The sequence below is a fragment of the Falco punctatus genome (assembly GCF_963210335.1).
Source record: "Falco punctatus genome assembly, chromosome: 17".
Classification (NCBI taxonomy): Eukaryota; Metazoa; Chordata; class Aves; order Falconiformes; family Falconidae; genus Falco; species Falco punctatus.
Genome location: NC_137597.1, coordinates 5,739,883 through 5,761,512, shown reverse-complemented (window position 1 = coordinate 5,761,512; position 21,630 = coordinate 5,739,883). Strand labels below are relative to the sequence as shown.

At 53.3% G+C, this 21,630-nt stretch overlaps 1 protein-coding gene across 3 annotated transcripts; it reads left to right on the top strand.

Annotated features, from left to right (window-relative positions):
- SLC41A1 (solute carrier family 41 member 1) lies at positions 1-21,603 on the top strand. 3 transcript variants are annotated; one of them, XM_080367606.1, is made up of 12 exons: positions 1-296; positions 909-991; positions 1,383-2,135; positions 7,584-7,691; positions 11,767-11,838; positions 12,151-12,295; positions 12,392-12,538; positions 13,311-13,458; positions 14,071-14,150; positions 14,946-15,080; positions 16,067-16,215; positions 17,907-21,603. In XM_080367606.1, exons 3-12 carry the CDS (start codon positions 1,761-1,763, stop codon positions 18,090-18,092), a joined length of 1,545 nt encoding a protein of 514 aa, XP_080223732.1. In that variant the 5' UTR covers positions 1-296; positions 909-991; positions 1,383-1,760; the 3' UTR covers positions 18,093-21,603. The 3 variants fall into 3 exon arrangements, with proteins under 3 accessions (XP_080223732.1, XP_080223731.1, XP_080223730.1); XM_080367605.1 differs by having other exon boundaries at positions 1,380-2,135; XM_080367604.1 differs by having other exon boundaries at positions 909-2,135.
- Positions 21,604-21,630: the final 27 nt, after the last annotated feature.

The window sequence follows — 21,630 nt, the reverse complement described above, 5'->3', positions numbered from 1 at the left end:
GCTCCATGCAGGCTCAGCGCCACGTGACCCCAGGCCACGCCTCCGCGCTGCGAAGGGGCGTGGCCTCCCGCCTGACAAACCCCCGCTGCGCCGGCACTGTTGTTGCGGGGCGGGGCGAGGTGTGACGCCACACGCGCCTAGCCAATAGGGGCGGCCCGCGGCGCTCGGGGCAGGGCCACCATTGGCGGGCGGTGATGTCAGGGCGGCGCGGGGCAGCCCGCCGCGGGTCCCGGGCAGAGCGGTGCGGAGCGGAGCGGAGCGCGGCGGGCAGCGGGCAGCGCCGCGGGTGCGCAGCGGTGAGTTACCGGGCGCTGCGGCGGTACCGGGGCCGCGGCGGCTCCGTGCCGGGAAGGGGCGCGGGCGGTGCGGTGGCCGGGGAAGCTCCGCTCGGCTCCGGGCAGCGTTTCCATGGGGCTGCCGGCGGGGCCGGGCCTCGGCCGGGGCCGCGCTGGAGTGGTGGCTTGCGGAGCTACGGGAGCGCGGGCCCCCCGCGCCCGCCCGGCAGCGCTTCCGCCGCGCAGGGCTCTGCGGGGCTCTGCGGCACCTGGGGAGCGGGCAGAGCCGCCGCTGTGCCGGGCTCACGGTAGGGGGCTTCGGCCTCCGGGCAGGGCGCCCTCGTCCTGCGGCTCGGGGGTCCCTCCTGGGTGCTGGCTTGTGCGGCACGGGGGGCAGAGCTGCTGTGCCCCCCGCGGGCCCTGGCACTGCCCCCCCCCGAAGCGCACGAAGGCTTGTGGAAGAAGGTGTAAAGAGCCATGGGGTGCTGTGGCTAGCAGCTGTGCGTTGATGGCCGTCTGTTGAAGGCACGGCTTTGAACATGCGCTGGAGGAAAATATTCCTGAATGAATAAACCGTTATGCTGACTGCCAGGAGGCTCCATAGAATATCTGCTTTCCTCTCATATATTTCAGGTGAAAGACGAGTTCCTGGAGGGTGACGTTAAATCTAAGGCTGTCCCAAATGCCAGCTCCCACCCTGCAGCCTGCTCAGCTCAGTAAGTAACCTTAACTGGGGACTTGCTGTTACTTTAAATAAGAACTCTTGTTGCCTCGTGCTGTAAGGTGAGAAATTCTTCTGGAAGAAGAGGACGACAGTGACGCCTGGAGCTTGCTGGCATTGCTGGCCGTTTTGGCAGAGGGCACAAAACAGGCTGAAACTGAGCAAAAGCCCGCAGGAACCTTCAGACTCAAATTCTGTAGGGGGACGGTGCCACTGCAGAAAGTGACAAAGCCCTGGTAGTAAGAAGAGCTTTTCTGGATTATATCATCTTTTAAAAACCAGCCCCTCTCTTAGCTGCTCTCTCCTTCCTCATCCCCTTAAGCTCCTGTGTTACTCAGTGGTCTTCATCTGTTTTTCTTTCTGCCTTGTGTGCCCCATCACAGCAGTCGTGCTGCTGGAAGACCTGGAGAAAGATGCACTAAAGTGTCACGCATCAAAGAAGAAAAACTTGGATCCTGTCTTGGTGGCTGCTGTACTGCACGGTGCTGGAAAGGAGAACTAGAGTGAATTTGCTGTAGTTTCCAGTCCCTGCAGCGTTCCCTGCTGGCTCACTGGTTGGTGTCCTCCATTTCTGGACTTTGCTTGATGGGGATCTCTGCTGCAGGAGCAGTCTCTGCACTCAAAGGCAGGCGAGCAGGGATAGGAGAGGTTGCCTTTAGATGCTGGAAAGGCCATTTGTATAAGCTTCTGGCAGAAGATCTCTTCTGGAACAGCTGTTGGCTGTAGACCCATCAAGTCAAGGGTCAGGATAGCCTCTCTGCAGCATGTCTTCCAAGCCAGAGCAGGAGACCCACCAGGCCAATGGGGCTGTGCTGCCCATTGTGCCTGTGGACTGTCTCACCAGTCCGGACCGGGGGCAGCTGGTGGAGCCCTCAGATTTCCTGGGACCTGATGGTGACGGGGTAGAAGCGGTGGTGTTGGAGTCCCGTGCCAATGCTAAAGGGGTGCGAGAAGAAGACGCCCTGCTGGAAAATGGCAGCCAGAGCAATGAAAGCGATGACACCAGCACAGACCGAGGTCCTGAGCCAGCCTCACCCCTCAAGGAGACCTCCTTTTCCATCGGGCTGCAAGTCCTCTTTCCGTTCCTCCTGGCAGGCTTTGGGACAGTTGCTGCTGGAATGGTGCTGGACATTGTGCAGGTAGGATTGATACTTCCCTGGCACGGCACTCATCTCTGAATGCTGTCTCTGTAGACCATGGCTTGATCCCATTCCAGGAGGGACTGAAATGCCAAGGCTAGGAACTGTGAGGGGAGGAGACCAGTTACCTTGCATGCTGGTCGGGGTTGGGGGAAACGGGGAGACCTCAGTGATTGCAGTGAGGGTAGGGGAGGCTGCAGGCACCTCTGCACTGCAGCTGCCTCAAGAGGAGGAGGTTGCAGCTGGCACACCTGCAGCTGAAGCACCTACCTGGGAACTGAGACTACTCTGTGTATCACAGCTTGAAATAAAGTCTTCCCTGACGGTGGCTGTAGACATCCCAGTCACTAATTCCACAGGTCCTGTGTCCCTTTTCCATCTTTTGACGTTTGCTGCGCTGTCCCGGCACACCAGGCTCGTGCCAGCCAGGTTAATGATTCTCCCGGCGCACTGTGTGCGGCACACTTGCATGGCGGCTTGATCCAGAGGTTCAAGGCTGGCTGAGTGGCCGCTGTGCTGCCTTCTTGTGCGGAGGTGATCCTTGGGAAGGGCCAGCCAGAGAGCCGGCTGTTAACCTCTGGATGAAAACTGCCGTGTTAGCAGACATGACCTTTCATGAGGTCTGTTGTGGCAGGTGATGCTGTAGGAACCCAGCACCCATGCAGCTTGTTTAGGCTTTTATATGGGAAAAGCGACTTTGCAAACCGTGGCTCCTGTTCTAGTCTCTCTCGTGTGTGTTTTCTAAGCATGTGTGCCTCTGGCAGCCGCTCAGCTGCCTAACTTCTGCTTTGCTCTGACAGAGTTACTTTGATGCCCAGCCCAGAACAGTGACTGAGGCACAAAGCTTGATCATCCATGCTGTGTAGGTTTATGAAACTATTTGGATGGAGGAGGCAGCCATTTTGGAGCTGTGGTCAACCAAAAATGCTCTGCTTGAATCTCCTCTGTTTGCTTAAGTGGGGTAAACAAGCCCTCGCGGTGTTGGCATAGACAGACTCGAATGTCGGTCGCTTGTCTGTATTGCTGGCAGTTATGACTATCTCCACCCGAGCTGCGTGCCAGTAGGGTAAGTCAGGCTTTTTTCGTATTTGTGGGTGGTCAAGCAGTCACTTTGCTTGCTTTTTTGCCCCTAATGGCTTATTTCGCTGCATGCCTTTGCATGCTGGTCATCCTTACGGTTTCTCTTGATGCAACCTGTTGAGAGCAAGCCGTGAAGTGACTCAGAACAGGAAAGGCTGGCTGCACTAAATTAATCCGGGAGAGATTTACCGGAATACTTTTCTTAAAAAGAAAGGCATTTCAAGCATGTTTCCCTTGGTAAGGTCTCTGTGAACTCATGTGTGGCTCCTCTGGTAATTTCCCTGAGCGGGTGGTTTGAACCCAACATAAAACCTTGCCTGGAGAAGGAGCAGCCCTTCTGGCTGGGGAGAAGGGAGGCAGGGGTGGGATACTGTGGCGGAGTGCTGTGCTCTCCTGCCTTTTTTTTTTTTTTTAATAGCCATTAGAAATAAAGCTTCATAAGTCCTCTGTCCCACAGCAGCTCAGCGTGTGGCTATGCAGCTTGTTCTGCCAACTCCTCTAACTCCCTTTAGCCTTGGGATTAAATGAGGCATCTAAATGCCATCGGGTAGAAAAGGGGGTGGGAAGCGTGTGGTCTTGGCTGTCTTGCCTGCAGAGTCTGGGGAGCTGATCTTGATAGCTGGCTTTCCAGAGGCTCAAGGCCTTGGATGAAAGGAGATAAGCGTGTGGAGTGGGTAGCTGGTGCACTGGGACGGACTGGAGTCCCATTGCTTTGGATGCAGCCATGGTCTGTGATGGATGGAGGGCTCCATGCACTCAATTTCCTCTCTTTAGGGTAAACGACTAATCAGCCAGCTGTAATTGGTCTCCCCACTGTGAAAACAAGCAGCCCTGGCCTTTGGCCATGCTGTCCCATTACTGTGTCCCTCTGAATTTGCCTCTGCTCCCTTTAGGGATTGGAGAGACCTTTGGGCAAGGTGACATGTGAACGTACCAGCTGCTTTTTTCTGCAGTATGGGCACAGTCCCCTCTCCCAGCAGAGCCCCAATTGTTGTTTTCCAGACTTGCCTGCTCCCTGGAGGGTCTTCGGATGGGATGGACAGTGTTTCGTATGGAGGAGGGAGTCAGCTCGTTTCCACTGCTTGACCACCTGTAGTGTCAGCATCCCTCTGGGGTGGGGGGGACTGCCAGCCCTGGAGCTGTAGTTGTCCTGCTAAGGCCACTTGCTCCTTGGCATTTTGGAGGGAGCACGCTGGGAGAAGCTTGCTATGCAAAGGAGCTGCACCAAGGCAGTCATAGCTCCCACCAGAAGCACAGCCCTCCCTTCTGAGCTGTCATGAGTCACCATCCCGCTATAATCTGAGCAAAACCACGCTGTTACTCATGATTCTTGTACGCCTTAACTTCGCATGTGGTGACTAAAAATGACAGCAGCTGAGGCAGCTGTTACCCTGGAAATATCTGTTTTCTGCAGGTGCAAAGCTTCCGAGAGGCAGCCAACCTGGAGGAAACTGCAAAACACCACCTGGGGTTTGATGTTTCTTCCACAACCTCTGGCAGGCCAGGGTCCGACCTCACCCCTCCAGTGCTGCACAGGAGAGCCCAGGCTCTGGTGGCTCTGTCATTTGTGTTCAAAGGGACTGCGGGCTTAGCAGAAAATGAAGCTGAAATAAGTTACACGGAGATTACTTCTGGTTTCTCCGCTGCTCCTCCCCAGAGGGCAGGGAGGAGGTGCTGGAGATGAAGTGCCTCTCCCTGTAATTCTCTTCCCCAACTCCACTGAAAGCGAGCTGGGAGCCCCCTTGCTTCCCAGCTCCTTGCTTCCCTTGCACTCCCCTTTACGTGGAGCAGACTGGCCGATCTTGAAGGATTTTGTGGGCCGTGTTAGCTTCCCTCCTCGCCCCTGAAAGCAGCTTAGTTGTGTGCTTCTCAGAGGGACTGCTACAGGGGGGAGAGGGATATTAGCAGCTCAGTGTCCTGAACTTAAATCTGTATTTCCTTTCTCTTTCCCTTTTTTTGACTGCCCCAAACAGTCTGGCTGTGGTTCTCGCCTCGGAGCCACGTCATTGTTCTCTGCAGGAGCCAGGGAGGCCTTCAAGACGTACTGAATGCCCATAGACCAATGTTGTATAATATCTTATATTAAGAAAGTTGGCAGGAGCCCATGGGTCCTGCTCTTTGCAGTGAGCAAGCTGCTGATGTCTGCAGAAATCTCCTTGTTTTCCTTCCCCAAAGATGGCTTCTGTTCCTTTCTCGAGGAACACCCCTGTCTTGCTCAGGGAGCTGCTTTAACAGGCTCCAGTTACAGCGGCTTCTGGCACAGCTTGCACCGCAGCCGCCTGTAAAGGTTAATTTACAAAGCCAGGGGTGGGACAAGGTGAGGGAGGGCTGTGGACTTGTGCTGGCTATTGCCTGACCCTGCCTCTACCATCTCTGGAGGCAGAAAGAGCCAGGAAACTTTTGCACAGCACTTCCAGCCTGCAGTCTAATGACGATGTTCCTCTCATTAAATGATGCTGGTGACACCCAGCTTGTCCTGCTGGGGAGTGGGAGCGTGTTGCTTGCTGATTGAATTCTAGGTGCTAAGGGAAAGGATTCACCGGTACAAGTAACAAAAATAATCTTAATGCCTGCCTAAAAATAGTCTGAGGAGAGCCGAGCTCCCCTCTTCTAGATGTGACCTTAAAGCACGGCCTGATGTGCTGTTGTGCTGGATGAAGTGTTTCAGACTGATGCTCTCTCCTGCCCCGTCAGCAGCAAGCACTGAACTCAAATGTCCCCCTGCTCGGGGGGTCGTGCAGAGCCGTACCCTGCCGGCGTGCCCCTGGCTGCGGTGGGAAGACCTCGGAAGCCAAGCTCAGGTTAGCTGGGTGTGAGGTGGTTGGAGCAGGGACTGCAGGAGGTTCCCTTAGGTGCTGCCCATCACCACGGCCGGGAGAGGACTGTTGATTGCATGCAGAAAATCTGGAGACTGGGTACCCTCGAGAGCCTTGTCCTCAAGTAGAGAGAGGGTTGTCGCTGTGCCTGAAATAGCTGAGCAGCTTTCATCCGTGCACCTGGGAGCTGGAGAACACGGTTAGCTTGTCTTACCAAGCTGTCAGAAAGATTAAGGGGATTTTTATTAACTGGAAAACAGTTTTTTCCCTTTGAGGAAAAATGTTCTCAGTTCATCTGTCTAAGCACTTACCTGCCTCCTGTGATCACAGTTTTCTCTCAAATGGTTTTTCAAGTGAGCGCAGCTTGAATGCGGTATTGCAAAGGACCTAGCAGGAAACTTGGAATTTGTTGTCTCAGTGGTGAAGGCGAGCAGCACAAAGATGGAAAAATAAACAAAAATAACCGAAGTCCTTCCCCACAGGAAGGTACTAGTCATGCAGGTAGAGTAACTTGTATTTGCTCTAAGATGTTGGCTGATAGAGTTCCTTGTCCTAGAAAGAAATACATGTCCTGTTGGCTGTGTCACACCACCAGGCTAACTAGCGAAGGAGAGCACTCGGAGAGAGGGAGCCCTTTGCAGGTAACGTTTGCAAAAAGAGAGCTGCGAGAGCCGTGACTGTTAACATGTTCAGGGCAGCAGCCAGCTGTTGAGAGCGTGATTCCAGCTGTGCTCGTGTCCTTTAAGGAGTATGGCAGTCGGGCACTGTGGGAAGCGGGAGTTATTTTGGACACAGGGCCTTCTTGCAAAATATTCATGAAACTAAAGAATCGGGCAGTGAGGTTTGTGTAGCTCGCAGGGCTTTTTTTAAATGCGGTTGTGAGGTTTTTTGGGGGTGGTTTTGTGTTTTCATGGAAGCCAGCTGCTCTCCTATAATACTGCTTACCCTGCAATTACTCTGGTTTTTTTCTAAATAACCATTTCTGCCTCGTGCCCCAGGGAGCTGACTTGACCATAGAGCCGGAGTAGTTGGTAAATACCTGAGCAATGTAGGTGCCAGGAGGGTATGGGCTGCTTTTTGGAGCCAGCAGGATCAGGGGACAGCAATGCCTTGCTCCAGAATCTATTTCTAAGACCTACATGTAGGGAATGGTTCTCAGCTGAGACGGACTGAACTTCAGTACTCGATTCTGCCAAAAACTGCAAGTATTGGGCAAAGTCTCTTCATCTTTCCCTATTTTGGCCTCTGCATGCGTAAACATTTTGTCAGTGGTTAATCTTTGGGGGATTTTTAACTGGAAGTTGCAAGCTGAGATCCGGTTTTTAAGCTCAGCAGGAACATCTTGTCACTACTACCTGAAGGTCAAACACAGTGATATCGCTGCAAAGGTCAAAGTGTGGCACTAGGAGGGGACCTGGGTTGTCAGCTCAAGGCCACACATGGGCGGTGCCAGGTTGCAGAGGCAGATGGGTGAGTGATGCTGAGTCCAAAGCAACGGTTTCTAACAGCCATGATTATTTTTTAATGGTCTGTCTTTGTTTTAATCTTGCAGCACTGGGATGTCTTCAAATACGTGACTGAGGTGTTTATCTTGGTACCTGCGTTACTGGGCCTGAAGGGGAACCTAGAGATGACTCTGGCATCTCGCCTTTCGACAGCTGTGAGTATGCAGGGAGTTGAGGGAGGGAGTGGGATACCTGGTTTGGGAAGGGGTGGGAAGGTGCGTGTGTGGGGGGGGGCTGGACAAAAACCTCTCAGTCAGTGACCACAGAACCCAGAACCTTTTAGCATGGTTTAGCATGCTGGGAAGGTGTCTTCATCCCACTGGACTAATCAGATTTGAAGGATTAATAGTCCTTAAGATTTGCTGGCAGTTCACTTCCTTCTCATGGCTGCTTGTGGGCCTGGAGGCGCAGTGTGTGAACTGACTTGGGCAGTTTAATGTCTGGAGGCCTGGATCCAGCTTCCTTTGTGAGGAAGCTGGTGGCAGGCACGTCATCAAAGGAGGCTGAAACAAGCCGGGTTCAGGAGGTCTAGGAGAGGAGAGAGCCTGGAGAGAACCGTACGGCAAAGGCCAAAACGGAGGGGACCTTGCAGTGAGAGCTAGCAGGTGGATTGACAGCCTCTTTAAGTTGATGGAGAGGCATGGCTGGGCATTTCTTTTGCTAGAATTCAGTCTGATTCCTGTGAAACAGTGAGTTCCCTGTGAGAGATGGGGGCAGGCTCTGTTAGCTCCTCAGAATACTGCGTTAGTCCAGCTGTAAATGAATTGCTTTGTGTTTAATGTTTCTATAACACAGCAGTCTGTCTCTGTAGCTGAGCGGCGCTGGAGAGAGACCGACATCCTCTCCTAACGGGGACAATAATACTCCTTCCTTCTGCAAAGCATCTTCTGCTTGAGCGTGTCAGCAAGCGACTGCCTGATGTTTCTGTGTTTCCCATTATGGGAGTGCGTATAGCTGTGACTCCTGGAGCTGCAAGGTGTTAGCTGCCTGCTCCGAGCTCTTCCCTGTCCCTGTGCTGTGAGCTGCTGGAAGAGGGAGCCCTTGGCAGCCAGCGGCCTCGTCTTGGCCTTGACAGTGCAAAGGAACCGATGCACCTTGGCCCAAGAGAGCCCCTCGGGGAGCGCTCGCTGGGGTGTGGGGATGGAGGACCCTCCTGCCTGGGTGGTAGCACCAAGCATAGCCGGCAGAGCTGCTTCTTAGCATGTTCCCTCCCTCTCAGCCTTCCCCTGCCTGGTTGCTGCAGGAGAAGGCACAGGAGAGCGTTGAAAAGGTCTCTGTATATCTGCTGTCCTTGTTCTTCCATCTTGAGCAGTGGGGTGATGCCAGCTGTGACTCTTCACTCCGCAGCAGCTTCTTGTTGGCCTCCGAGGCCCAAGATTTCTGGTGCCTTCCTGGGTGGCAGCAGAGCCAGCGTTGTGAGCTGCTCATCCAGCCTTTGTCACCGGCAGCCCCTCTTGTCCCTTACGCAGTAGCTCCCTGTGGATACCCTAAGGGATGCCATGCTCATCCACTGAACCTGTGGCACAGGAGCGTCATGTTCTGAGAGTCTGAGGTTGTCTCTGTAGTCCCTGGGGAGCAGGAAGGCCAACAGCATTTCCCTGGACTAGCCCCTGGCTCGGCCTCTGCACCCCAGCCCCTGCCTGCCAATTCCTGCTGTGGGGACCAGCTTCCTGGACTCAGGCCTTGCTCTTGGTTCTCTGGAGGAGCGAGGCACTGGGCTGCCCGGGGGGATGCATGGGGGGATGTGCCTGGCGAAAGCTGGGCTGTGGCTGCTTCCCCTGGGTAAGCTCCCAGGTGCTGCTGGGGAGGGCAAAGCTGCTGGGAGGCTTCGTGCTGCTCCCGGCCCAGCTGCGCTCTGGTGCTGGGGCTTGCAGGGACAGGCTGAGTGCTGCAGCTTGTGTCGCAGGCTGAGCTTTGTTTGCCCCTTCGTTCTGGGAAACAAATCCCTTTGTTTTATTTGCTCTCTATTGTTCGGATCATGTCAGGATCCTTGCTGCCCCAGACACAGGCCGTTCTCCCTCTTGGCCTTGGCCAGCTCGCACTTTCTGAGGCACGGGCTTATCAGGGCGCGTGCTCGGCTCTCCTGGGACAAAGGCAGCGTGGCACTCCTGCCCTCTTCTCTTACGGGGCTGGCATGGAGCAGCGTTGGGGCCGGTTTGGCAGAGGAATGAGATGGCAGAAAGTCACGGGAATGCAAAACTTTCCCCTATCTGCTGCGGTAGGGTCACAAGGGAACTGGCACAGGGAGCACCCAGCCACCTCGCCTGCCTGTCTGTGCCGAGCAGCTGCTGCCCTTACACCAGTCTGGTCTGCTGGTGCCTCCTCCTGCCCCTCAGCTGACAGCTGTGGGGTGGCATTACCCTCGTGGGCCAACACCCAGGGTTTGTCCTCTGCTTTCCTTTGCCCCAGGAAAGAAGGCTGTGCTGCCTTTACACAACTCCCCGACCCTCGCGCTGTACCTCCTTGGATCTGTGCATGGTGGGAGAGCAGGATCTCTCCGGCTTGCTACTTTTTTTTTTTTTTTTTTCCCTCATTGTGGGGGACCCACGTGCAGGCGTGCGGAGGGAGGTCCCCTCTGACCAGGGCTTCATGGTGTGGGTCTCATGCTCTCTCTGCAGGAATGCAGCCTGGAGTGGTTTCTCAAACTGCAGGTTTCTAATTAGTGCTGCATTAAGGCACCTCAAAAATTCCTTTCACAATTAAGAAGCAAAACTCCCCCATTAGTTAAAGGATTAAAATCCTGTTGCCAGTGACTACAGCTAGGTTACGTTAATCCCAACCTAATTGCCATGTGGCTGGAATTTTAAGGTCAAGCTTCATATGGAGCTCAAATTCCTGTGCTGGATGTGCTCGGTGCTACTCCAGTCAACCTTTTGTTGTTTTTTCCCCCATTTCTTCCTCCTCTCCACTAAACTGATCAGAATAAGTCACTCCAGAGATGGGTGCATCTCAGCGCTGCTTGAAAAGAGCTGGCAGCTCTCAGGTGCATGCAGGAAGGAGAGCAGAAGGATTAGTTGATCACTGCTGCTTTGGTTTTTTGCAGAGGCCAGCAAGGAAATGTGAAAGGATGAAACTGCTGCTGGACTGGTGTGCAGGAGTTTGAGTTTGATGCTGTCAGCCAGTAACTCCCAACATGCATTTACCACTTCAGATTGTTTGAGCCTCTCCCTTGTTTCCTCTTCATGGTCATCCACTTCTAATAATACGAAATTCGATATAAGCTTACACCCTCTGCTTATCCGTTCTTCCAGCTTTCCATAAAGACCTAGAAGGTGCTAGGGAAGAGCAGAACCCTTATGCTCTGCAGTAACTGGCAGCCTGCAGCGATTCTGCTGGGCTATTTTGGATCATATGCCAGGGAATTAAAGCAACTTTCCGTCTCTTCTGGTTAGTCTGATTAGCATCTCCCACAGCTTGTAGCGGTGCCAGATGACCCGTGTGCCATGGCTGCTTCCCGCTACTCAGGATGTCTCCACGTGGCATTAGCCTTGTTTACTCAGCTTTTAACTGAAGCAGTAGTTGTTGCTGCCAGCTTCCTCTGCCCACATGATGCTGCTCTGGCCTTGGCCCGTGTTGGAGCTGGGGGCACACGGCTGACCTGAGAGTCACTGCACCCCTACGTCCCTCCTGGCTGGCTGACCTGAGGGGCAGCGTGGCCCTGTTGGGCCAGAGCCAGGCTTGGCTTGATCACCGGTGGGGTGAATTCAATTAGTAAATAAGCAGCAGCGTGTGACTCTGCATTGGGGCAAAGTATATCTTGTTGTTTTGCAAGATTTTCATCAGATGTTCTATTGACGTCGATTCCCCTTCACGCTCCCTTCAAAACCCCCTCTGCAGCGGGTCTGGCTCCACTCCCGCCACGTAGGAGAGCGGCATCCCATTCCTGCAGCTGGGAAGGGGAAGGTGCCGAAACTGGGAACAGCTTTGGTGTTCTGGGGTACAAGACCAGAATGGGCACTGTATTTACCCAGGGTGTACAGCCCAAGTGTCATTCAGAGCTGCATGTCACGGGCTGGGGTGTCACGGCAGGGCTGTGCCCCAGCTGTGCACACGCAAACACACATGCCTTTTTCTACTGGATCGCTCTCCCGTAAGAGTTAAGGGTTTGAGGTCATGATTATCTCCTGTTCCTGGCACAAACTTGTGTAGTTGGAAGGCAGGAACGTATTTCATTGTTAACAAGTGCAAAATGCCGTTGGTCTTTAATGGTGTTGCAATGTCCTCTTGCAGGCTAATATTGGCCAAATGGATACACCCAAAGAGCTCTGGAAGATGATAACAGGGAACATGGCTCTGATACAGGTAAGAAAAAGAAGGTGAAAGTGGAAATATTGGTAGCTGGTGCAAGCCCAGCTGTGACAAGTGTCAGAAGGTCTAAACGCCTGGGGTTTGCTATTGACTGTCAATGTTGCATGTCTAATGGGAGGCAAACGGCACGTGTTTGTCCCACGGTCACCTTACTGTAACGGTTTGCCCTGTAGGTTAGACTTGGTGTTTCCCTGCTGGGTGCTAATCCACCTGAAATGGGACCCTGGGTGGTGTTTCCCTCTTCCTTCACCCCGCGACCATTTTGCTCTTTAGTCCTCTTGGTCACTGTCTAGTTTTTGTTTTCAGGTTCAGGCTACTGTGGTTGGCTTCCTGGCCTCAATCGCAGCAGTGGTATTTGGATGGATCCCAGACGGGCACTTCAGCATTGACCATGCTGTCCTGCTTTGTGCCAGCAGTGTGGCTACTGCTTTCATTGCTTCCCTTGTTCTGGGTGAGAGACGGACCCTGCACACCCTCCATGTACCTCTTCCTGAAATGCTGGGCTCCCCTTGGCCTCATCACGTTTTCTTCCTCTTTTTGGTTGCAGGCATGATTATGATTGGGGTCATCATCGGATCCAGGAAGATGGGGATCAATCCTGATAACGTTGCCACGCCAATTGCTGCCAGCCTAGGGGATCTCATCACCCTGGCTCTGCTTTCAGGGATCAGCTGGGGCTTGTACAAAGAGTTGGGTGAGGAGCAACAAAAGGCCTTTGTCTCTCCCTGGTCTTTCCGTGCACTGCTGCATCTCCCTCTCATTTCACCCTCTTCCTTTACCCTTTCTGTTCTCGGGGTATATAGGATGCCTGGCCTGGAAGCTACCTCAGTTAGTGAGACCTAGTCAGAGCTGATAAGGGGAGGAAATGGACCTTCTTACTGCCTTGTAGCTGCAGACAGTCTTGGCAGGGATCTGCATGCTTCCTTCTCACCAGGTAAAGTAGTAAGGGAGAGGTTGTCCCCTTCCGAGTGCCAGGGACTTGACTGCGGCTAAAGCAGTAGGAGAGAAGGCAGCTTTGGATTTCACCTTTTGTGCTGTTGGCACCAGCCAGGGATCCTCAGTGCAGAGCTGCAGCTGTAGCCTCCAGACTTCCTCTTCCCTCCCTCCCACCTTCCTTCCCTGGTGACTGGGATGCAGGGGATGTGACTCAGCCAGGTTCAGCCAAAGGTGAAGCAACGCCTTGAGGTCTTGCCCAGGAGAGGGAAGTGGGAATGAGCGGTTGAAATCGAAGAAGTCTCACTCGAATCTGTTGATAAAGCCCCTGTGAGTACACCAGGAGAAGGAAATGCCGTGTCCTGCAGAGCTGAGGCTGGCCTGGTCTTGTTTACCTGCCCTTGCCGGAGTTTCTGTCTCCAGGGGTGACAGCAGTCTGTAGGCAGGCTGGATGAGCTCAGCTGAAATAGCACCTCGCCTCACTGCAGCAGGATGTGTCCTTGATATGTTGCCTCTGCTTATTTCCCCCTCAGAGAGCAAAGCCTACGTGAACCCTTTGGTATGCGCCTTCTTCATAGCTCTGCTGCCCATCTGGATCATCATCGCCAAGAAGAATGCGGCAACGCGGGAGGTGTTGTACTCTGGCTGGGAGCCAGTCATTATCGCAATGGCGATTAGCAGGTAGGGAAGCACGGAGAGTTCCTCTCCCCCCGACACAGACGTGCACCCTCTGCCCTGGCCCTTTCAGCCTCTTAGAGCCCTCGGTGGGTTCAGCAGCACGAGGGAACCAGACCTCTTCTGCTTCCACAGCCAGGCTGCCAGGAAACTGGGGGTCACTGTGTGTTTTCTAGACAAAGACACGGGGCTCTAGGTTCCGAGGCACAGGAGTGACTAAGCACCTGGTACCCAGCGCCTTAGCAATGTCCCAGCTGCTGCACAGGGAGGTTCTGGCATGGCCACAGAGTAAACACGGGTCCTGTTTAGCAGCCCTCTGCACAGGAGCCCTCTGAAGGGCGGGATTGCTTTTGATTAGTGTGTTGCAGTAAACTGCACGTTAGGGGATTTAGTCTTTGATGGTTTTTGGCAGCCATGAGAAAAGATCCTGGTAAAACTGTCTTCTGTTATCAAATAACGACGCTTAAAAATCACGTGCAACAACCGCAACCATAGGTGCCTGTTGATAGGGGTGTATATCACCCTTGGGTGCACACCCTGCAGCAGAGAGAACCCTCGGTGCTTTGTGTGTTTCCTAATGAGCTTTCAGTACTGACCTCTTCCATCTTCCCTCGGCAGCGTTGGGGGTTTGATTTTGGACAGAACAGTTTCAGATCCAAACTTTGCTGGAATGGCTGTCTTCACACCGGTTATTAATGGTGAGTTCCTTTCCACTCTGGCACCGCAGCTCTTGGCGAACGGTGGAATAGTCCTGCGTGCCTTATTTCAGGCAGGTTAAGGAGACCTAACTCTTGATTGCCAGCGAGACATGGTTTGACTTGGGTTTTACATCAGGGTGGCTCCCTCTGGTGCCGCCCACACCAGAGGGTGGCCTGGGAGGCTATTGCCAAAAAGACATGTGTTCCAGGAGCCCAACAAAAACTGTCTTCGTGTCATGATTCCTCCGCGATGGTGGAAGACCCCCATTGTCCAAGATGTGCGCCTTGTGGCACCTGGTGACATAAAAGTTTGGATTTGCAACTCAGAGTCAGGAAATATAATTGCTTCTGGTATAAAGCTTTGACGTCCTTTCTGCCTAATGAACCAGGGAAAGTTTTTTCTTATTACTTTCTGAATAAATGGAGTTAATTCTGAGCCGATGCATCTTATGCTTGGGGGTTCCACAGTTACATTATGCAAAAAATAATAGTTTTAGACTTCCTGTGTCTGTTTTGGCAGCTGACTCGTCTTTTTTTTGTTGTTTCGCTTATTTCTTCCAATCAAAGCTGCAGTAATAGTTGCATGTATTTTACTAAGGGGCCTAAAGGAAAACCATAGAACAGTGTGCTTTGTCTCGGCTCTTTACATCCTGCAAAACTGGAATTCGAGTCAAAAATAGACTGTGCTACATTATTCTGGCACCTGGCAATTCCAGAGCTGCAGGCTGCTGCAAACTGTGCTTTCTCCTTAAAGTGTTTTGAGATCTCATCTTGCTGCTCTCTCCCTATCTGCAGGTGTGGGTGGCAACCTGGTGGCCGTGCAGGCTAGTCGCATCTCCACTTACCTGCACATGAGCGGGATGCCTGGAGAGAGCTCCGAAACAGCCCCTCGCAAGTGCCCCAGCCCTTGCAGCACTTTCTTCAGCTCAGGTATCTGTCAGGCGTTGACATATAGTGACTTCTGCCAGCAGCGGTTGCTGCAGCTGGCTGGCTAAACTTGGCCGTGACAGTCGCTGGAGCATTGTCACTGGGACTGCTGGGAGGCAGCTGCCTGCGCAGGGATGCGCTGGTCCCCTGGCCTGCCCTGCCCTCTAGAGACCGTTGGACCTTTAGCAGAGCTGCTGTGCAAGAGGACGGAGTTCTGCTGGATGAGGAGGACATGGTGCACGAGTCCCATGCCCTGACTGTCTAATGCTGTAAATCCTCCACCCTCTAAATCTTTACCAGATGTGGTCAGGATGCTGAAACCTGCCTGGAGGCTGCTTGAGTCTTGCAGCTCTGCTGGGCTTACAGAGCTGCAGTTACAGAAAGCTTCTCATTTACAAAGGCTTCCGAGTGGCTCTGTTATTTGTGGCAGTTGTGTGACAGAGCACAGCCCAAGCTTGCATTCCAGCACAGAGTGTGGGCAGAGGCTGTTATTCTCCAAACGTCCTAGACAGCCTTGTTAGCCTGGGTCCTGGCCTTCTGGGCCAAGGCTGTCCCCGAGCGGCGAGGAGGGGCGAGAGGTCCCCAGTGTGGTGGTGATCTCTTAGAAAACTGATCACCAGATGAGGTACACGGCTCCAAGGAAATTTAGTGTTCATGGTAAATTCTTGACAGCTCTGCACTGTCAGAGGTGGGATGTGAATCCTTTGGGCAGCTGAGGTCCGAGAACAGCTTTTGCTCTGGGGACAGAATTAAACTCTCCTGCTGAGCTTGGTGCAGAGTCCTTGGGTGTCCTGACAGCTGAGGCATCATTCAGGGCACTGTCTTCCAGCCTAAATCCGTAGTTCAGGGGTGAGGGCCCAGGGTGCTGGCCCCTGCTTCTGGTTCGGCCACAGCTGTGCTGCCTTGTCCCCTGGAGCCCAGGCAGGTTGCAGAGTTGCTGTGTGTTCAAGCCCATCTAAAGCCTGAAACCCATCTCCGTTTCTTTGCAGATGTGAATTCTCGCTCTGCTCGTGTGCTCTTTCTTCTGGTGGTGCCCGGACACTTGGTTTTCCTTTACACCATCAGCTCCATGCAAGGTGGACACACCACACTCACCCTGATTTTCATAGTCTTCTACATGACAGCAGCGCTTCTCCAGGTAAGCTGGAGCCCCTCTGGGGGAGTAAGGCTCCTCAGGCTGGAGTAAGGGGCTGCTGCCTTGTCATCGGCGGTGGGGATGGGTTCAGCCAGTGAAGTTGTAGGTACCCTGCTGAAGGCACAGCGATATGCCCTGTCCCTAGGTGAGAGGTGTATGTACTGGGGAGAGGTGTGCCAAGTAGACTGTATTTGTCAAAAGAACCGGTATCAAACTGAGCAAATCCTCCTTAGTTGGTACCTATACACACAATTTTTCCTTCCTACCATCCTTGGCCAGTTTTGAATCTCTTGTCTCTTCTAAGTCCTCCTGATAGAAGTGCTTAGCTCTGATGTGTTAATCTGTCCTGTAAGTTGCTTCAGCAATTCTAAAACTTCTGGTGAAGAGAACAGGATGTGGCATTTGCAGCGGCCCTGTGCCTTGTGTGCTCGTCCAGCCCTTTCCCTGCCTCCCCTGCAGCATAGGGACCTGCCAGCTCTGCAGGATGGGGCCCCTGGGCTCCTCGCGGGAGCTGTGAGCACACGGCGATGGTTGTTCTGAGGGACGTACACAGACCGGGGTACTGGTGCTGTGAAATCCAGGGATATCTGTGAAATCTGCTTGCAGGAGTCTGGCTGCCTGCGTTGGAGGGCAGGGAGAGACGCTCGGGTTAGGGAGTTTGCTGTGGAGCCCAGCTTTGCCCTCCCCGGCTCACCCCCTCCGCTTGCGGGAGCTGTGCCTGGTTTCAGTGTCCCCGAAAACCAACAGCCGAAGCCAGCGTGAGGAAATGAGTCAGAGCATCCATCAGAGGCCAGAGCAGAGGGCTGTCATCCAGGAGGCTAAATTTAGGTTGTGAACTTCTGCTGGGCGTTTGGGTGCTTCGAGGGGGCTTCCGCTCGCAGCCGCTCAGCGAAGCCTCTGCTCTGAGCAGTCTGTGGGCTTGGGAGCGCTGCAGCGGGAGCTGGCGCAGAGGGACCACCATCTGCTGGCTCCTGTGGGCCTAAGCGAGACCCTCCCAGCCCCGGATTCACCCAGAGGCATCAGCAACAGGCCTGTAGCCACTTCAAATCCTTGTCCCAGGCCTAACGCTTGAGAGGATCAAATGCCAACACATTTCTTCTGTCTCGGGATACAGAATAAGAGCCTCTCACCGCATTGAAGCAGATGCGGGGAGCATCACCCTCAGCTAGTTTCAGCTGCAGGGCAGCTGCTCTTTTATTTCTGGAAGCCAGGCGCTGCTGTCCCTGCCCGAGCATCCTCAGTGCTGCCAGGTCCCCTCTTTGCCCCATATCTCTTCAAGCTTATTCTGGTTAGATCTGAAAAACAAGAAGCAAAATTTAGACTTTTCGGTGCCTGAGTGCCAGTGCTCTCCCTTCTAAGCCTAAATTTGATGGTGGCATGTGAAGCTAAAGAAGGACAGGACAGAGGTTGTTAAGAACACGGGGTATGGATGCCCAGGGGCCCGCTGTAGCTCACCAGCTGCTTCTTTGTGATGTACTTGTTGCTTTGGGGATGCAGCCCGCGTTAACTGCCTGCAGCGTGGTGCTCAGCAAGGTGGGTCTGAGCTCCCACCAGCTCCGTTCCTCGGGTTGAGGTTGTGCATCTCTGAGCCTGACCTGCCCAGCTGGAATGGCCCCAGCTGGTGCTCCGTGAAGACGGGGGTTGCAGAGGTCGGGATTTGTGGCTGATGTGGCTCTCTCCTTCCTGCCTCCCAGGTTCTCATTCTTCTCTACATTGCTGACTGGATGGTGCACTGGATGTGGGGCAGGGACCTCGATCCGGACAACTTCTCCATCCCATACTTGACAGCGCTGGGGGACCTGATCGGAACAGGTCTGCTCGCTCTCAGCTTCCATGTCCTCTGGCTCATCGGTGACCGGGACTCCGATGTGGGAGACTAGCTCTCCCTGTTTTCCCCCTCCTTCTCACAGCTCTACTCCTCCTCTCATTTTGTTGTTGTTTCTTTTCCTCCACCTTTGCTCTTCTTTGCTTCTTCCCCCCACCCTGTCTTTCTTGAGACTTCATCTTTGATACTGGATTCTCATTATTTTCAATGGGAATTTTACGTGGTTTATATTTCAAGCCGAGTTTGTACAGAAAATAAATCTAGTTTTAGGAAGGACAAAAAAAAAAGTGTAACGAGACAATCACCAAGTGCAATTTCATAGTAGTTATGTCTGAACCAAGGTTACAGCGAAGATACTGATGAGTCCGTGCAGGGAGCCCACCCAGTCCCAGTCACTAGAGGTGAAGGGCTGCTTTTTTCGCTTCATAAGCGTTTTAAATACTGGAGGTAAGGTTCAGATTTATTTTACTGAACAGGCACCTTCTAGCAAAGTACAACCTCATGGAGGAGGGCGTGGGGTATCTCCCATCTTCTCTGCCCTGTCGCCCTCCTCCCTTGTGTTCGCTCTCTGAATCCCCTCCTGTGCCTAGCATCCAAAGTGAGTCTCTGGTAGAGGGATTAGCGAAGATGGCGAGGAAGGGTCCTCGATGCCAAAACACCCGTTCCTGTGTGCCCATGAGGAAAGGGAGTGGTCTCGGGTTGGAGGACTGCAGAGCCCCAAAATCTGGCTGGGAGCAGGCTGGTCTCTGCTGCCAGATTTTGGCTCCCTTTTGCCAGCCACCCGGCAGCATCTTGAAGCGCAGGGTCCTTGTTCTGCCTCCCGTCACGAACCGAGTTCAGCTACTGCTGCGCACAGAGGGATACGCGCTGCGCTGTGAAGAGGCTGTGGGTTCTCCCGATCCATCCTTCTCCCTCTCCGCCCGCCGGCGCTCTGCGGGAGGATCTCCTGGAGCTGGCAGGGATGCTGTGTGCAAGCCTCTCCTTCGTGCTGGTATGGGCACAGCACTTTTTTTCACAGCAGCCTGCTCAGTTCTCTTGACTTTCCTGGAGGGGTAGATGGAAAAATAGATCCTATTTTGTGCGTTAAGTTTTTCTTGCACTTGTTAAGTGCTGCTGACGGGCCCACTGCAGCTGGGAAGAAGCCACCCGATAGCTCTTCCACTTGAGCCCCGAGGCATTTCAGACTTGGGAGCATTAAGGCTCTTGGTGTCTGTTAGAAAAAGGACATCCATGTTCAGCCGCTGGATTTCTCTGTCTGTGTAGCTGCCAGCTGGAAAACAGGTCAGCGGGTGCCGTCAGATGTCCGAAGCCCTGGTTCTCAGCACAGCGCTCTGTGCGGGGCTGTAGCAAAGGAACGCGCTTGCCTTTGAGCAGGCACAGAAAATCTGGCATCAGGGTTACAGCCGAGCGCCGTGAGCGCAGGGTTCCCTGCTCTGCTTCTTTCCCTTCTGCTTTTTGTGCTCTTTGGCTCGGTGATGGCTGAGGCGCCTTCTCTTCTGCTGCTCGTGCATGTTGGACAGGCTCGCGCAGTTTGCAGTGGCATGAGAGAGAACCTGTTCTGGCTGCGTGACTGAGGCGCTTGTAAACGATCTTCCTGAGCGCTGTCGGCACTTGACGCTTTTTAGTTTTCCCATCTGGATATAAATCACTTCAGTAAACTGAGTGCAGTTTCATGTAAGCAGGTCTTATCGACTGGAAACTTCACCAAGTTTAAATGATGTGCTTAAGCAGACGGCGTTATTAAGCAGGCTGTAATGCATGAATATAAATTGAATGTGTAAGTGTGCATGGGGGGAAGCTCTTAACATCTGTCAAGGGGGGAGGAAAATACAGTATATCCCATGGAGCCTAACTTCAGTGCTGCACTGTCCAAAGCCCGGGGAGCTGCCAGTATCTTGCCAAGCACTGGGGGAATGCCCTCGGTGTTCAGCAGAGTAGCACCTTGCATCCTGATCCTGGAATGCCAGCAAAGCTCTCATTTTACTTAGCTGGGCAGGCCCTGGGTGCTGGTTCCACTCCTGGTCTGGGCGCTGCCTGTCCTGCTCATTTGCAGCCCCAGAACATAACCTGAAAGCTGCTGGATCTGTGGTTGTCTGCTTTTCTTCTTGCTTTAAGTGTGTTCCTCGTAGAACGTGACCATCCTTGATCGGCCCAGTTTCCTCCTTTAGGGTAACTTCTGTGTTTCTTATGCCAGCCAGTGCTGGTCTTCTCCTTTCAGCTTTCTGTCCCAGCAGCGCTGGGCACCTCTGCTCAGCTGGAAGATGGTGTGCTGTGGTGCTGGGAATGCTGGCCTTGCGAGGTCTGTTTGTTACTCTGGTCAATACCAGAACTAACTGAGCTCCACAAAGCCCTGCGCTGAGTGCAGACGATTTTGCTTTCTAGGTAAGGAGTGATTTGTTAGGAACAGCTCCTGCCTCCCTGCAGAACATGGAGCTAATGCGCCACTTACGGTCCAAGCCAAGACCAAAGTAAGTCTGGGATCAGGAACGGTCCCAGCCCAGCCGTCTGGTGCAGAGCTGGTCCCTAGTCTAGAGATGAGCATGCTGGAAAGGAAGGTCAGGATTGGCGAGTGGGAAACCAGTTCTGGAAGGCCACGGGAGCAGATGTATCCAAACCAAATGGCAGTCAGGCTCTAGCCTGCTCCAGGACCTCTCTGAAGTTGCAGAAGAATCTTCTCCTGCTTCAGTGGGTGTGCGCCGAGTTCTCCTCCTCCCACCCAAGCTGTTCATGGTGCTCCGGAGGCAGAGAGGGGACCCCTGCCCTGTCAGGCTGCTCACTCTCAGACCCTCAGGAGAGCAGGTGATCCATTTCAGAGATGGTTTTCCCCTTTCTGCCTTGCTAACGTAACGTCAGCCTTGCTGTCCCCTACCCTTTGCAACGTGTCCTTCGTGGCAGTAGCTCTGAACCTCGCGCTCTCCACCCCTGTGACGTGACTTCTCACAGATCGTGTTTGGCCAAAGCTCTGTTCCAAAAAAAATAAACAACAAACCCCAAATTTCTCACCCTGCTGTACCCAAGCCCCAGGGGCTTCTGGAGCATTCTGTGCCGCTTCACCTCATTTTTCTGTCTAATGTTGAGGAATAGATACGAGACTTCCTTCCATTAACACTTCAGCTTTTATGTGTATATATGAGAAACTCGCCTGGTCTTTTAGGCGTCACATCACTGTTTAGTTCCCCAAGAAAAGATTCCCCAGAGGAAGAACCTACCGCTCATGGTCTCCTGTAAAATGAAGAGAGACCCAGAGGTGACTGAGACCTGTCACGGGGCTGGGCTGGTGGTGTCCGTACATTTCTATACGGTCTGAGGTGGGGGGGGGGGAATGGGTCAGGGAAGAATCTAATTTAAATTGAAGAATAATGATGGTCGACAACTTTTCCCACCAGTTGCACTCAAATGCATGCCTACTATACAGCTGACTGCAAATGAAAAATACTGGTTTACTCTTTTTATTAAAGGAAAAAGACTGTCTTAATTATTTATAGTTCCTATAACTGAATTGACAGATGTCAACTTAACTGATAAATTATATTTGGTTAAATAAAGATGACATTTATTTATGTGGACTGTGGTGTCTTTCCTTTCTACTCACT